Source organism: Orcinus orca, chromosome 7, assembly GCF_937001465.1.
Source record: "Orcinus orca chromosome 7, mOrcOrc1.1, whole genome shotgun sequence".
Classification (NCBI taxonomy): Eukaryota; Metazoa; Chordata; class Mammalia; order Artiodactyla; family Delphinidae; genus Orcinus; species Orcinus orca.
The window spans coordinates 51,532,096-51,549,913 of NC_064565.1; the positions used below are offsets into that span (position 1 = coordinate 51,532,096).

Here is a 17,818-nt window from a genome sequence, read left to right on the forward strand (position 1 = left end):
TAATTCTATTCATCAACCTGGAAATTACATATAAAGAGTTGCAGTTTCCAAAAAACCAAATGCCCCAAAGTAACATTATATAGTTAATGCTGCTTTGACATTCTGAGGCAGGGCATGTGGTCTGTGTGCTGGTGCTAGCTGAGATCTGCTTGTTGACACTGTAAGTGCAGAAATTGACACTGTATGTGCAGAAATTAGAGTAAGCACTAAGAGTGCTTGACACTGTAAGTGCAGAAATTACACTGTAAGTGCTGACATTAGAGTAAGCAGTAAGAGTCTTGTAGCAGTTTGACAGAGTAATTTTACGTCTGTTCAATTTAATAATACAACAATTGGTGTTTATATTTTGTATGTCTATTTTTTAAAATTTCATTTTCTTGTAGTGCAATTTTACTGTATTTACAAATATGTTGGTATGTGATGGATAAGAAAAAAATACTCTGGTCCTTCACCACAAATGATTTGAGAACTATGGTTCTAAGGTATTTGATAATATAGATTAAATGAAAAGATAATGTAAAATATTATGCACTGATATATTTGCAAATTACTTAAAGTTCCATAAAGATAGCCTATAGAGGAGGGAATTTTTCTTCTTGAGTGAAGAGACAACAATCTGAATTCAAAATCTGGTGCATGTGGGATTTAACCTATTAAAGAGCTACATGAATTCATAAAATTAAAATCAGGTTTAAAAGTTTTCCATCTTGCCTTATCAGTGGCCCAGTTTCTAAAGTCTATTAATTTATAAAGCTTTAGGACTTATAGGTTCGCCTATGCTAATCAATGACTTTGTAGCTAAAATTGAAGTACAAAATACCCTCTGAATTTATCTGTTGGTAGTCAGACATTGACATCAGCGTCTGCAAGCAAGTGATACAGTTTTTTGAAAATAACATAGCTTGGGTGGGAGAAGAAAATTGAGGATGATCTCAACACTGAGTGTCCCTGAATAGGACCTGTACCGAGAAGCCCAAAATATTAACACATCCTCTTCCATAATTGTATCAGTAACTGTGTGCTAAATGGAGACCATATAAAATTGAAAACAATAAAGTTAAATCATGAAATCTGATCTAACCTACTCAGCACCACTGTCAAAACACAGGCTAAAAGTCTGTACCATGCACTGAATACGTATCATTTAATATTGTTTCTGAACGTTATTACACTGTAACTCAGGTTCTAGGCAATAAGGCCAATCTCTGAAAAGTCAGTATGCTTCCTAAAGATGACTACACAAATTGGACTAACAAACAAAAATATATGCTGGTCATTTGAATTATCATATTGGATTTACTGTTGTTCAGCCATAGGATCCATTGCTCAAAGACCAAATTTCAGAGATTTCATTTAGTCAGGAGAGAGTGAGCATGCTGTGACTAGATGCTGTAGAGCCTGACACAATGATCCAGTTTGGAAATTGTCCTTGATTTTATTTTCCTTTTCCCTTTGACTTTTTTTGGACTAGAGATTAAAGTGGATTTGCTAATTGCTCTTGTACCACATCAAATCTATCTCACAGAAAACTGTTCTTTTTGTTTCTTTGACATTGATTTGTCTCTCTTTGAAGTTTTTCCTGCCAACTCATTTTCTTTCACCTCTTCTGCCTTCTCTACTTCACTGCACCCTTTAAATAAAGATCCCCACATGATTCAATTCTAAAACTGGTTTAAATTTCAGAGTACTACGGAACAGATAACTCATTATTTCCTGATGGTGTAGTTCTGGAACATAATTCATGAGCACGATCCTCTCAATGTCACACCAAGGCTTATTGAGTTCCTTCCATGAAACAGGCAACTGTGCTGGAGACCAAGGCCATGGAGCCAACTATGCCAGAACTCCTGTGCTAGAGAAGCTCTCAGCGACATCATTATTTGTTTGTATATCTAATAGGAACGCAAGACATATAATGTGGAATAAATGTAGAATGTAAGAAATGCTATAATATATGTAAACACTGCCTTGCACACTCAGGTGTGAAACTATTTAATTCTTCGGGTTTGGAAAGGAGAAACGGGTCCTTATGGCTATGAGTAGTAGTGTGAGGAGGGACAAAGTGAGGAAGAGTATTCCCAGCAGAACAAAGAAATGAAGCACAAAAATGCATGATATATTTTTGGGAAAGGCAATTAATTTTGTGCAGGTTTAGAATTGAGTATATAGTAGCGGAGGAAATCTTGCAGGGGCTAGAAATGAGGCTTGAAAACTAACTGTGGAGAGTTGGAAAATTGTCTAGTACCCTACACTAAGGAGCCCCGTGATCAGATACATGTTTTAAAAAGAAAACTAGTGGCAGCACGGATGATGATGGGATCTCGAAGGAATAAATACCACAGAAAGGACAGTGGGCCTCTCAAGAACCCAAATCTGTAGAAAAGTGAGACTAATGTATGCATGCAATGGGTACCCTGAATCTGGACCTCCCCAGAGAAGATTCAATGACTCAACAGACCCTTGCAGCAAAGTTTCATAGAGCAGGAGCGAAGGAAGAAAAGCTTTGCATGGATAGATTGTGGATTCTGGAGACCAGTCCTGGGTTTGAGGGCCAGCTCTGACATTCTATAACCTTGGACCAATTATTTATTTAACATATCTAAGCCTTAGTTTCCTCATCTATAAAATGGGCTTAATAATAGATCCTAACTCATAGGGTTGTTGTTATGAGAATTATAAGAGAATCAATGTGTGTCAAGCACTTACATTGCCTCACTCATGTAAATATCCAACAAATATTATCCATCATGTTCATGATGGATTGCTTTTAGCATTGCCTTTTAAGCATCCCTACTTTCACTACTGGCTAATACATGAATGTGACCTTGAAGCGGGCAGAGAGAAATAAATGAATTTTGACTTTGCACGTCAAGTTGTTTTTGGTTGAGCCCCTTCCCCCTACCTATCCTTTCCCTGCTCCCAATTAGTGTATAGATTTCTGATCACTCAGTATATCACATTTCATACACCTCTTCCTTTAGAGAGAGTTGGTCGATAAAATAGTCCTGTGACAGCATACTACTCTTTTTTGCCCAGGTCTTGACTATTTACTAAATGTAGCACAATTAATTATGCTTGAGATGATAGTGTCATCACCTAAACAGGTCTTATATTAAGCATTAGTTAATTAACACTCCATAAAGTAAGCAGATAATAGTCATCATTCTATCTCAGAAAAGGATGAAGAAGCCGGGAGAAACCAAATTATTCACTAGGGCTCAAAGAGGAAATCAGTAACAACTCTGAATGTAGAACTCATATTTTTAATAGACTCTACTCACATTTCTTCTCCAAAGGTATAAAGATTAATGTCAAAATTAAACACAATAAGAAATACCTTTCTTTACCCCGTAACATATGTTTCCATATTTTAAAAATACAAACATACCTTCACTGGCATGTCGGTCTCTAAATATGTTCTTGGGGTGGACACTAAATCCTTCTATATCCTGAACCGATGAAGCCCTCCGTATACTACAAATGCTTTCCTTTGATCTGGAATGAGTCAGCTGGGAGCTTGACTGCAGCATGTCGGGATAGAGTCGGTCCCATTGCCTTTTGGGAGAGGAATGGTCAAGAGGTCCGGATATATTCACCAAGGGGGAACATTTGCTGGGCTGTATCAAGGCTTTTGTATCATCTGCTTCCGAGGGGCTGCAGCTTTCTTTAGTAGGAGACTTAAAGTGCTTCATGGCTACGGAATCATCGCTGTGCTTAGATGAATCGATCACTACCACATCGGGATCTTCTTGTGGTAAAGACTGCTTTCTGTAAGTGAGAACTCTCAGACCAGGGAACTTGAACCCAAAAAGTTTCCCTACAAATACAAACAGGAAAGAACACTGTTACAAGACAAAGGATATAGCGCCTAAAACAAACAAATGAACCTTGTTGACTCATATTTAAATACTGTGTAAAAAATTATTAATACTTAAGTCATTTTACAGTCAGAATGAGGTATATTGTAGAAAACTTCTCTGGGACCAATGTGAATTATCATATAAGTTGTAAGAAAATAGTGAAATAATTTTACCATGTTTCTGATGGTTAGATATACTCCAGCTAAATAAAATCATTATTTGGATGACGCAAGGTTTTTTTTTAATAAACTGAAAAAAAAATCACTATCCATCCATTTTTTTAAAGGGAAACTGAAGGTTGGAGCACAGTTTAGAAAGGAATGGATACTTTGTATAAAAGGGCCAGCTACAGGAAAGATTATATTATATTATATTGTATTATATTATGTTGGAGTGGAGGTAGAGGGGGATGTAATTGCATTGGAAGTGGAGGAAAGGGAATGGGGGGGGGGGTAAGGCGTTGGCCTGACATACCTAGAAGGTTTGTATTGGATAATATTGCTAGTCAAGTGTGGATGGGAAAAGTGGGGTCAATTACATATGTCCTCATTCTGTTTGGGATTCTTTTTTTTTTTTTTGGTTTGGGATTCTTGAAAAGCTTTTGGTTTCAGAGAAAGATGTACACATAAGAATTTCTTTTTCCTGATTATTTTTTGTTCCAGTGTCAAAGAATATGGCATGGAATGTTAAACATATCTCAGGTTGATGCTTAGAAGTGCAACTAAATATAAACATTAAAAGGTAGATATTAAAAATGAAAATATTAGCTAATAAATTTACTGGTAGTAAAAAATGCAAATTAAGACAAGATAATATCATTTTCCACTCTTCAATTTAGTAGTAAATGAAGAAAAGAAACATAACATCTGGTGCTGGCAAAGAAAGCTGACGAGCATTCTGACGCTTTGCTGGTAGAAATGCAAATCGTTACAAATTCTTTGGAAAGTCATCCTACGATATCTATTAAAGTGAAAAATACACTTTTCACTTGACTCAGCAATCTCATCTATAGGATATTACTGTACAAAGGCACAAAAACTAGATACAATCTTTTTTTTTTTGCGGTATGCGGGCCTCTCACTGTTGTGGCCTCCCCCGTTGCGGAGCACAGGCTCCAGACGCGCAGGCTCAGCGGCCATGGCTCACGGACTTAGTTGCTCCGCGGCATGTGGGATCTTCCCGGACCGGGGCACGAACTCGTATCCCCTGCATCGGCAGGTGGACTCTCAACCACTGCGCCACCAGGGAAGCCCTAGATACAATCTTAATATCCACTAGAAGGAGAATAGTTGAATAAATGTGGCATTTTTATACTTTGGAATCTTATGATGTTCTTTAAAAAACAATAATATGTTTTGATTAGGTTATTCAAATACAGTTTTATGTGAAAAGGCAAGTTTCAGCTTAATGTGCTTATAGTGATATTATTTCATTAAAAATAATAAAACCTTATATTTGCCCATATAAGTTGCATGGCAGTAGAGAAAGATGTGGAAGAACATATTCCACAGTTTTAATGTCGACTGGCTCAGTATAATGTATGCATTCCTCTTTATATATCTTTATTGTTTGTTTCATTGAGCATGCATTCTTTTATAAATTAAAAAAAAAAAAAGGTAAAACTTCTACCCCTAGAAGAAATGAAAAGATAAGAGAAAGCATTCAAAAACTACTGCATAATTCAAAGCTTTTCTAAGTATTGTCTACAAGAAAATGCCAATTCTAATTTTTGTTTCTGTTCTACAGTAGCCTAGGTCCACATCGCCCCATGGCTTTACAATCACATGTTGCCCTTCGAGTCAGTCAGCTGGTGTATCTGGGCTACAATATTATCTACCTCCTTATATTCTTTAAATGTCATAGGCACCATTATCTTTAATATATTTACTATGAACTTTTTCTCAATGCATTGAGGATTGTTTTAAAACATGGAAGAACACTCTCAAAACTTATGAAATTTTCTGCATTATATTTGAGTATACTCTTCCAGCAGATGGTCTTATCTACACACATATTTTCAATTCCATCTTTAGCCCAAAGACTCATAAATCTATAACTCAAGCCTAGACTTATTCTCTTAGCTCCAAACCTGCATTTTTTTAAATGCCAAACATTATTCTTTTATTTAAGACAACAAGAGTTTATTTATTTTTTTAACATCTTCATTGGAGTATAATTGCCCCACAATGGCGTGTTAGCCCCTGCCCCACAACAAAATGAATCAGCCACATATATACACATGTTCCCACATCTCCTCCTTCCTGCACCTCCCTCCTTCCCACCCTCCCCATCCCACCCCTCCAGGCCGTCACAAAGCACGGAGCTGACCTCCCCGTGCTATGTGGCTGCCTCCCACCAGCCATCTACCTTACGTTTGCCAGTGTATATATGTCCATGCCTCTCTCTCGCTTTGTCACAGCTTACCCTCCCCCCTCCCCATATCCTCAAGTCCATTCTCTAGTAGGTCTGTGTCTTTATTCCTGTCTTACCCCTAGGTTCTTCATGATATTTTTTTTTCTTAAATTCCATATATATGTGTTAGCATACGGTATTTGTCTTTTTCTTTCTGACTTACTTCACTCTGTATGACAGACTCTAGGTCTATCCACCTCATTACAAATAGCTCAATTTCGTTTCTTTTTATGGCTGAGTAATATTCCATTGTATATATGTGCCACATATTCTTTATCCATTAATCCGATGATGGACACTTAGGTTGTTTCCATCTCCAGGCTATTGTAAATAGAGCTGCAATGAACATTTTGGTGGCTTCATCAACATCTTCTCTTAGAAGTCTTAAAGACACCTCAAAATCCTGTAGCAAATCCGATCTCATAATCTACCCCTCAAAGCCCAGCCCTTTTTTTCAGTGAATGGCATCACAGTCCCTCTAGTTGTATAAGCCTGAGACTTGCTGGCTATTCTAGTAGTTACTCTTCTCTCTCACCTTCATCCCCTGAATCCAATTAACCCACTAATTGTGTTCATTTCACCTCCTGAATATCTTTTTAGTGTTTTCACTTCTCTTATCTCCACTGCTCTCACTTTCTGGAGATAAGAAATCACAGTTCACCTGATTTCTTGCGATAAGATGCTAATCATTTTCCACATTTGAATCATATTGTCTGTCCTTTAAAAAATACTAACTTCTGATCACGTTAGCTATTATTTAACCTTTTATTACTCCCAGTAACTTCCTGCTTTGGGCATGAAGATATCACTAGCCCCACTATCTGCAGCTTAATTTTTCCTCGTGGCTCTCTAGAATCCAGCCATATGAACTTTTTTTTGCGGTACGCGGGCCTCTCACTGTTGTGGCCTCTCCCATTGCAGAGCACAGGCTCCAGACGCGCAGGCTCAGCGGCCATGGCTCACGGGCCCAGCCGCTCCACGGCATGTGGGATCTTCCCTGACTGGGGCACGAACCCGTATCCCCTGCATCGGCAGGCGGACTCTCAACCACAGCGCCACCAGGGACGCCCCCATATGAACTTTTTAATTCCTCCAGAGGCCTGTGCTTCTTACAGATTCAGGGCTTCCTTGTGTTTGATAATTTTTACTCTTCCTACTTAGTACATCCTTTAGGGTTTTTTTGTTTTGTTTTGTTTTACGGAAATCTGTTGCATTTCTTTTTTAAAAAATTTTTACTTTATATTGGAGTATAGTAGATTAATAACGTTGTGTTAGTTTCAGGTGTACAGCAGAGTGATTCAGTTATACATACTCTATAAGAACATCCTTTAGGTTTTAGCTCCAAAGTCATTTCCCATGGGAAGCTTTTCCTTCCCTCTGAACTAGATTAGCATTCCCTTCATAATTTTCATAACAGCTCATAGTTATACACTTGTTGACTTTCTGATTAACATTTCTCTCCCCTAGTGGACTGTAGGAAGAGCCCCTATTTTGCTCACCAAATCCCAGTTCTAACAGAATGTCTGAGCACTGTAAATGAATTTCCACTAGCAGATTCTAAACTGATAATATCCTTCAATTTTGACTGTGGAAAAACTAATATTTAATTGCTCTGACCAACTTAACCAGAGAATCTTAGTCTCCTGGGATTGTGTTTACTCATATTTACCAAAAATGATTAATTGAGTAGAACCCAGTAGCTGGTGGAAATGGTAAACTTTATACCATGCCCTATATACTTGATACAACACAGTTAATTTTCACCTTTTTTCCGAGGTTATTAATTGTTACCATTCTGATTCTAGAGCATACACAAAAGTGTTTTCAAACTCCTCAACATCTAGTGAATTTTATGTAAAATACCTATTACAGAAAATTTTAGAATTAAGCAGGCTAAGTTCTTACTCTAAGCTTTCATTTGTGTGCTAGTAGTTAACAGTGGTAAATATAATTGAAATAGAATTTATTGTTCTGATAAAAGACATGACACAGTGCACAAACTCCAAGTACGTTCAGCATTAAACTCTGGATTAATTAGTAGATGAGAGTAACCACTGTATGCATATACAATTAAATAATGGTGCATCACAGTATCTATTTTGCAAGCATTCTTACATAATTCTACTAACAACTTTTATATGCTCAAGTAAATTGCCAAGTTAAAAATCAGTGAACCGCATCAAAGTCATTTGATTAGTTTTTAATGCACTAGGAACTGAGTTATAAAGCAGTTTACAAATAATTCTGCAAGCTTATTACAATTCACTGAGGTCAATGCCTACTCTTATTCATTTTTCATCAGTTATTACCCTCCTCCTTTAAAAATAATTCACTGCCTTTCTTAAATTAATGACTGCACAAGGCATTTAGTTTGCTCCTACAGTTTAGTCATATCCAAGGTGGTACAGATGGTCTTTTCTGCATCACTAGGTTAATACGACCATGTTATATTGCATTACAGATTTAGTTGTCGAACCGCAGTTCATCCGGAAAGAATACACATTGAGAATTTTGCTCAACGTTAGCACTTTCAGGCATGAAGTATAAAACTTAGATGAGTATAATCCTGTTATGATTCTTAACATAAAAAAAACACTCTTGTAAGTTGTCTCCATATTTTAGTATATTTGCTTTCTAACTTGAATAACTAAAAGAGAGTCTACTTAGCCTATTAGCTACTAAAATGTTCAATAAATCTGAAATAATAACAACAGAATCAGGGGTGCTTTGCACATTTTTTAACACATTCCCCAAAATAATTATAAGTGTTGATAAACTACTTACATAAAAGCATAGTTTTGTTTAAATGCACCATTTTTCACTTGAGAGAAGTGAAACTTATAATGAACTTATAATTAACTACCACTACAATGTCTTTCTCAGGACATGTCACTTCTGTGAAGCTGCTGAAAATAAATTTGGAAGCTGCATCTTCATACACGCTGTGTTACATTTAACTAAGAGCTTTTTACATCTCAACCAAGAAGGCACAAAGATATTCCCAGTGTCTTTCTCTTTAGAAAGCCTGTAATTATGACTTCAATCTATATATGAATAAATGTTAAATACTTGGCCCAAGGTCAAATAGGAAATCAAGGTAAAATCAAAATAAAACAGCAATTTCCTTGATTTAATTTCAGTTTTACCCCAAACTTGGTGCTTTCTTGGTCCTTAAATATCCACAAGAGAATCTAATGAGAATCCTAACTCTCTCCTCTAAATAATGCAGATAAATGCATACACACTTTTTTTTATGATCTCAGAGGTCGAATTACAAAATCCTTCTCCTCCAACCAAAAACCCCTCCATTAACCTCCCCTAGGATTCCCTAGGATTAGTTGACTCTTAATATTCCTTCCAGTTTTGAGTTTCTTTGCATGTATATTTATACTAATCACAGTTCACAAAAAATTATAATGATCACAACTACATTTCTACCCTTATGTCCTGTGGGAATGGGACTTTAGAAAATGGTTTTACCAGCTTTTCTAAATTAAGAAAACCTCATCAATCTGAATTATTTCTCTGTCTTTCTCTGTCTCTGTCTCTCTCCCTCTCTCTTTCTCTCCTCTGGGAGCTGATTCTTATGTCCTAGAGTTTGGAAGAAAACTATTATGCTAATCTTGACATGAAACAATTTTCTAACTTAAGAATATACCTAGGGATAGTAGAAACAGTAATATTTTTTGCAGAAAACCAACTATATCTGAAAAGTTCTCCATATATTCCCAATCACTTAATTTCCTCACAATTACAAATTCCCAATCATTCCCTTGGTTTAATTTCTCATCATTTCTACAAACTCTTAGAACTTTGACTACTTAATAATTTTACTACTAAAATCCAGTTAAAGATAAATTAGAAGCATCTTACTCTTGCTTGGTTCTGCTTAGCTGAATTATAAACTGAAAAGCAGAGAAAAATTTTAGTTCCAGCAGTCATTCAAATCAGAGAATAGAGTGGGGTAAGGAGAGGACATATGTGCGTGTATTTGGGTGGGGGGAAGTTGTGAAGGCTACGAGCAGAGATATTTCCCCTCACAAAGGATTAGGGGTGCTGGGAGGTATCTTGATTGGATCCCTGAAAACAGACTGTGCAAAAGTGTTTTGGGGAAGTGTTTTCAGGAGATATGCCTATAAGGAAAAGAGGAAGGAAGGATTGATAAGATCAAGTAAAACTGATATGAAAATGTAGCTAAAGCTTCAGTCAGTTCTCCTGGGAGCTGTGGAGCTGGGGTAGCCCTTCAGAGTTATGCCAAAATGAAGTTAGTGTATCTGGTTTTTATCTCCCTGTTGCAGCCAGTCACTGGCTACAGCTACCCCATGGGAAGGGCCATGACCTTGGGTAAGGCAGTTCCTCGCCTTTGACTACAGCTTCCAATGAGGGGTGGAGCTGTGTCCTGAAGTGGCCAATTTCCAGCAGCTGTCCCCCACCCCGAGGAAGGTGTCTGAGGCACAGTGCCTATGGTATAGATGGGGAAGGATAGCCAGTTTGGGGTCTGAAAAAAAATTATGATCTGAATAAGTCTACTATCAGCTAGTATCAGGCAAAATAAGAATTCATGAATTAACATCAATGTACCTTTCTATAATCAGGGTATTCACAAGTCTGACATTTAAATTGGAAGCCTTAAAATCACTGTGGGACTTTTCTCCAACCAAATAGCTCTGGATGTGCAGAGAAATAAAACTTTAATCTCTGAGTCAGAGAGAGCAGCAGATCAAATTTCATTGGAGAAACAGGGAAGATAATTGACATATCTGACTTTTCTCTTTAGGAAGAAATTTCCACAGAGGCACCCAGCAAGGAGATGTCTTTCTTACTGATGTGTTAGGAGTATATGATGATGCCCATGGGCTGCTAGAGCAACCCGTAATATTGTCAAAGAAGGCAGTACTTAGCTGTTAGACTGGGGAAAAATATAATTCAGTGTGAACTCAGTACTGACCTGGCTAACCTGATTAGTGGGTGACACATGGGGCAGTGCAGACAGTGCAGTCCTGGTGTTAGTGACAACAAAAGGTCACCAGGGAGTTCAACGACCTGGTAAACCTGCAGCTAAATTTGGGACCTTTTAAAGGAGCAGATGTGGTCAGTAAGGCCTTGAAAGACTAAGACTCCTTGGACATTTCCTAGGGCGAGAGATACCAAAGAAAAAGCAACATCTTACAATAAAGCAGTAAGTATAAGACCAAACAGGAATCTTGAAGCAATGTGAGTCCTGATCCAGTAGTGCAGGACACATGTGTGGAGATCAGGAGAAGTTACTGCTGTAGCAGGAGTGAGAGTAATCATAGGAGCTGTAGCAGCAGCAGAGATCTTCTGGAACAAGTTCACAAATGTTGCTGATATCTGAGAGACACTGCTTCCAACCTAGCTGGGTCATCGTGAGAGCAAAGAAGCAGAAAACACAGGTTTAGAATAAGGGAGATAGGGCAGAAAATAGGACAGGCTGGTAGACTGCTTTTGCCACCCAAGGTTAAAATCTGTCCACGAGGAGGCACTGGAAATTAAAGCAAACACATCAGTATTATATATACCTAATTAGTTTCCATTTCTACGTGATAACAGCTTAATAAATCAATGTATGATTTACCATACTGCTATTTTGCTTCTGTTTTATAGAATTCTTTCTTTTCCAAATGCCAAGTTAAAGAGTCCACTCATGTTGTGTGAAAGTAGTAACATCTTTTACCTAGATTGACCCAAGATGGCCATGTAGTCATTACGTTGACAGGGACTCTTTTGATGGAGTGTTCCAAACACAAATGGTACAGAAGCCAGTTACCCACATGCTGTATGAATAGGGACTGTCCCTGATTTGGGTGTTGCTAGGTAACAAATTCTTCCAAATGGTATGCACACCGGGTCTCTGATGTGGACATGCTGATTTAGGCCATCATTAACACTCATTGCTAACGAAAGGATAAAGCATATTTTTTCAACTGTGAGTAATTTTCTTGATCTTAGAAATACGTATTTTGCTCACATCCTAGGGAGGAAACATGGTATAAAGTTGATTGCAACTTATGACTGAACTTTTCTCAGATTTCTTTTAGCAACCATGTCATGGTTCCTTTTTCTACAGCAAATTTAATCTTTAAAAAGAGGAAACTTCCAAACACATGATAATAGTAAACATTAGTTATGTTGTAAAACCGTTAATTAAATTCATCTGAATAATAGATTGTTTCTATAGTAATGCTTGCTGAGTGGGAAACTCTGTATTACTACCGTAGCTCTTCATCTTTAAAGAATGACTTTCAGCTCCAATGGAGAATAGCAAAAACATTGTGAATGCCCTTTTATAAACCAGCTACACAGAAAATTTCTTTGTTCCTTAGCTTGAGGTCTGAACACTGAAATACAAATTTGAAGGAGTAAGGTAGCTATACAGGCAAATATATTTTTTACGTGTCAATTATTCAAAATATTGAGTCCAAAGCATATGAATGCATTTTTAATGGCTTAAATTAGCTAGATAGTTGCCTAAATGACCAACTGTATTTTTGTGTATAGACTTTGCTTCAGTTGAAGCTTTTAGAGTAATTCAAACTTTTATTTTAGTAAGCATAAAGATAAAAATTCTCTTTTGATTTGGAGAGTATAATTTTAATCATTTCAAAGATAATGGAATCTCCTTTATAATACCTTAATGAAATGAAATGAAAAAGTACACTTTTGAAAATAACTGTAAGAATAAGATGCTATAGAAATTTAACTTGATTTTACTATATTTTTACTTTTAGCTTCACTTAAAATTTATCTTTATGGTTTTATCTAACCATTAAGTAACTTAGACTAGTAGTTCTCAAACTTCAATGTGGATCAGAATAACCTGAAGGGCTTGTCAAAACACAGGTTGCTGAATTTCTGTGGTTTTCTTTTTTGTGGTACGCGAGGCTCTCACTGTTGTGGCCTCTCCCGTTGTGGAGCACAGGCTCCGGACGCGCAGGCTCAGCGGCCATGGCTCATGGGCCCAGCCGCTCCGCGGCATGTGGGATCTTCCCGGACCGGGGCACGAACCCGTGTCCCCTGCATCGGCAGGCGGACTCTCAACCACTGCACCACCAGGGAAGCCCTGAATTCCTGTGTTTCTGAATCAGTTGTTCTGGTGTAAGGCCCAAGGACTTGCACTTCAAACATGCTACAAGATGATGCTGACGGTCTTACTCTTGGAGAATCACTGACTAATATGCATTCAGTAGGGAAAAAACCCTTAATTACTCAATATAACAATAACATTCATAAATTTATACATTCTACAAGTATGTATTGGGTACTCACTATTTGCCAGATATTGGGGATACGGAAGAAAACACAACAGCCCTCCTATGAACTGGAGCTTAAGTGTTCCTGGCTACTTTAAACAAGGTAGGCTTCCTTAGTTTTCCACAGCTCTCACCTCTCTTGCTCTCTATTTTTATTCCTGGCCTTATTTAGTCATTTATGTTTCTTGTCTACTAGGCAAACGGATGTGCCAGTGTGGTAGTAGAGACACGTATGAGGTATCATCATGTCACAGTTAAGAACAGGAAAATCTATCTGGGTGAATTAGGAACTCCCCACAGGTAAAGGGTCCTTTGGAGAAGGTATGCTAGAGAAAGGAAGGCAGTCTAGTAGAGAGGGCACTATGCTATAAAAACAAGGTGGTATAAAATGTATGTGGTTTCAAAAAACCACCACTGAAATATGGGGTATGACGGCGATGGCTTGGGGGGCGCTGTGATGGGAGATGACGCTACAGAGGTATCTGAGGCCACAACGTGTGTCTTTTGCTTAATGCACAGGGTTTCGGAGTTTTCTAATCTTAGGCAATAGAGAACCATTATAAAGAATATAAACAGTGGAGTATTATGATCTGATGCACAGTAGTGGGACATGTGATCCTGAGGAAAAGAAGCTGAAAGCAGAGATACCAATTTTGAGATCACCGCAGCAGATGTGTTGAGGGCCTGAGTAGGTAATTACAGTGGGCTGTATGAGAGAGATATTCAGGAGGTGTGCTTAAGAGAATTTGATCACTCTTCAGTTGGGAAAAGAGAGGATTAGAGAGAAAGAGAAGTTTAGCATGATGCCCAGGTTTCTGGCTTGGGTGGCTGGGATGATGACACCATTCACAACGTATGAAGAGCAAGAGTTTTTGACGGAATAGAGAAGATGGTAATTGGGACGGAAAGGCAAGTCTTAGCTTGAAAATGCTAAATTTCCAGAAGTGCTAAAATCTTCCAGAAAAAGATGTCCAGTGGGCAGTTGGATATATGAAGTTATAAGTAATTGGAAAAGTCTAGAGACAGGTGTGGTCTGGAGATACTGATTTGAAAGGGAGCCTTTATCCTGTAGGTCACAGATAAGTTTGCCCAAGCAGGGTGTACAGAGAAGATGACTAAGAAGAGAAGAATACTAACAGCAGCTTCTGGGGGATAAACAGTGTTTAAGAGTTTCTTGTTTAAGAGGAACAAGAAAATGGTACTAAAATAGCTGTCACAGAGATCAAAAGAAGCAAAGGAGCGTGGTGTCATGAAACATAAAAGAACCAAGAGAAGGGAATCGAATTTAGCACAGTACCTTCAACCTAGAGGATAACATTGAGAGCACAACGTAGAAAGCTCATTACAGTGGGCAGAGGAAGAAAGGAAATAAGGGAGACGATGAGTAGGTGAGGAAAATCCAAATGCCTGTAAGAAGAGTCAGGGGACAAAAGTAAAGAAAGCCAAGTATGAACAGCAACAAGGAGAGTTGAGGACTGTGGCAAACTGGGGAGTACATACCGTCTAAAGGTGCGGTCAGTATTCTCTTCCAGCTTATCGCAAATGTGTGGCCACATACTCATCTTTTTCCAAAATAAGCTAGATATGTTGTTTTGGCTGTGCCGTGCGACTGCAGGATCTTAGTTTCCCAACCCGGGACTGAACCCGGGCTCACGGCAGTGAAAGTCCAGAGTCCTAACCACTGGATGGCCAGGGAATTCCCCAGACATCGTAATTTTAGGTGTAATCTTCCAATTTTTAAATGTTGGCAACACATTTAACTAATTGAAACTTTGAGAATATTATTTGATGTAAACAGAATGTATCTATTGAAGTATAGGCTATTCTCAGCAGCATGAGCAAAAGGGAAAGCACCGGTAGAAAACATAGCTGACAGAGGGGCATTGGTAAGGACAGATTTGGAAGGAATGGCAGAGGGAATGGGTTTCAAGTGGAGATGTGGACCCCAGTTAAGATTTGCCTCCAGGGGTTGAGATATATTTGTTGAGGGTGGGCTGATTAAGGGACTTCTTGCCCAAGCCCTCCCCTTGCTCTGAGGTGTGGAAGGGGAGGTGATTTGTTTGACATAGGAGGTGGATTTGACATGAGAGTCATGAAGAGCCTGGTGAAGTTCTGAAATAGTTGCTAAGGGAAAGAGATGAAAAGTACCTAAAAAATTAGGATCTCATGCATAATTTTGACTTGTAGTGTAATCATTTATAAATTAATAAATGATAAAATTCAGTATTTTTCTGTGACTAAAAAGACTTAACTTGGGCCTGCTTTCTTGTTGGGATATGTTTCAAGTTTAGTAAAATGAGAAAATTTCATGGATTTTTTTGACCGTGATGGAAACAGTAAATTAAGTAGACTTAAACAAAAAACTATTTTAAAATGATAAGAGGAGTGAATGTTATTAGTTAAAATTTATTTGGGGATATGAGCTTAAGGTCAACATTTATAGTGGCTCAACTGGCTCTTTGGTTTTCAGACAGGATAAGAACATAGAATGCATTAATTTTCTGTTGGTTGTATATTGTTAAATCAGGAATTTTTTGTTTAATTCAGGTTCCCCCCAATCCCCTTAAAGAAATTTTTAACAAATGAAAATGTGTATGTGTGTCTGTGTGAACCAGACTGGAGATCCTAGATTTCTGCTATAAAACAGAAGAAATATAAGACTTAAATATACTTGTAAGTAATGTAAAATAAAACTTTAAAATATTTTATTTAAAATAATGAAAACAAAAGCCTCACACTTGACAATTAACTTTGAAATTAATAGTGTAAGCAAGGACACATAATTTGGTTATCTTTCATGTTGTGCAAATATTTCATAGAAAACAGATATTAGAGCAGAAAAAAAGAGAACACATCTTCCCATTGCTCTTAGTTCCTTTAGATGTGGCCCCCTTTTAGTTGGTAGTAAAAGTAGAATTTTCTCTTCTACTCAGTATCATTTCCACTTTTCAGATTGCAGAGTTTAAACCATCAGTGAGAAACTGTTTAATTATATCTTTTATTTGGTATTTATATTTATTATGTAGTAATTAATCAACTCCATTGTGCAGTATATATCAATTTGATAGACCTATCAGAATAATACTCTCTCCTGTACTTGCTTCATTCCAGGGGACTTAAGACATCTATTTGTGGCTGGTCCTGTATCTTCAACAGAGATTAAGTTTGTGAAAAATGAGTTCATCCCAGAGAAAGTTGCTCACTTTTGCTGTGCTGTGTGCCTGACCCAGAAACTAGATATTTGTACTGAGAATTGATCCACCTTTTTATTCAATACAAGTCTCTAGGTTTCCAGAATTTACTCAGCCAATTGATCATAGTGCCTTTTCATGACGCATCTTTTCTATTGTGTACTTAGCTCCTTTTCTATTACTTAATATTCTCAATTTAATACTTCATTTCTTTTTCGTCTAAGTTTCTTATAGCTCCTTCACATTTTTTCCCTTATTTTGTTTACATTTCAGGAGAGGCAGTTGAATATATAGAAACCCACATCATCTCAAACAAACAGTAGCCTCTCCCCATTACTTTCACTTAAATTCCAACACAAGGGCATGCCTACCCCCGCAGACACACACACACACTTACACACTCCTTATTTAGATAAGAAATTAAGCTTTTTGAAAGTTGAGATGTTTCTGCAAAAAAGGGTATATCAAAATTTGATTTGCTTTTATTTCCTTATTGAGTTATTTGTTTTAGAGGCTACCGATGGAGCAACAATGTTTGAAATAGCCAACATGTTATTTCACACAGGTAATAAAATTATACTTTAAGAAAAAAAAAGGAGTTTTCCAAAGATCAGAAATGATACAAAGTAGAAATTGGATAGTATCAGAAGCTACCAAATATAATTTGTCTCTCTTTAACTTTTCTGCTTGATTTAACAATCAACTCCTCAAAAACTGACACCAAGAGAAATTTAAAGCATATAATGACAGGAGGTATAATCGAAACCAATATAATGGTTGTAAATAATAGGTCTTTGTAATGCTCTGGAAACAATTTTATCTGCATATTTGTACTCTCTCCAATGATTCCCTATATGAGTGACAGCTGCAGTGTAGGGAAACCATTCATGTTCACATAATAAGAAACAAACTACTGAATTTGCTATATGACTTGCACAAGAGATGCCATTTTAATCCTAGTATAAAGTTGCATAGATTATGTATGATATCTGGGAGGCTACTGTATAGATAGTCTTCCATTCAAGATATCAAAGTTTCAAGTCTCCATTTGTATTTCAGTTTGAAATGAATACTTTTTTTTTAA

At 37.4% G+C, this 17,818-nt stretch overlaps 1 protein-coding gene across 1 annotated transcript in view; it reads right to left on the reverse strand.

Annotated features, from left to right (window-relative positions):
- The window catches only part of KCNH7 (potassium voltage-gated channel subfamily H member 7), a 465,137-nt gene that overhangs the window by 136,571 nt on the left and 310,748 nt on the right, over positions 1–17,818 (reverse strand). The window contains exon 4 of the mRNA XM_049712063.1: positions 3,389–3,817. Within this exon, the coding sequence (XP_049568020.1) occupies positions 3,389–3,817 (429 nt within the window). The remainder of the gene's footprint in view (positions 1–3,388; positions 3,818–17,818) is intronic.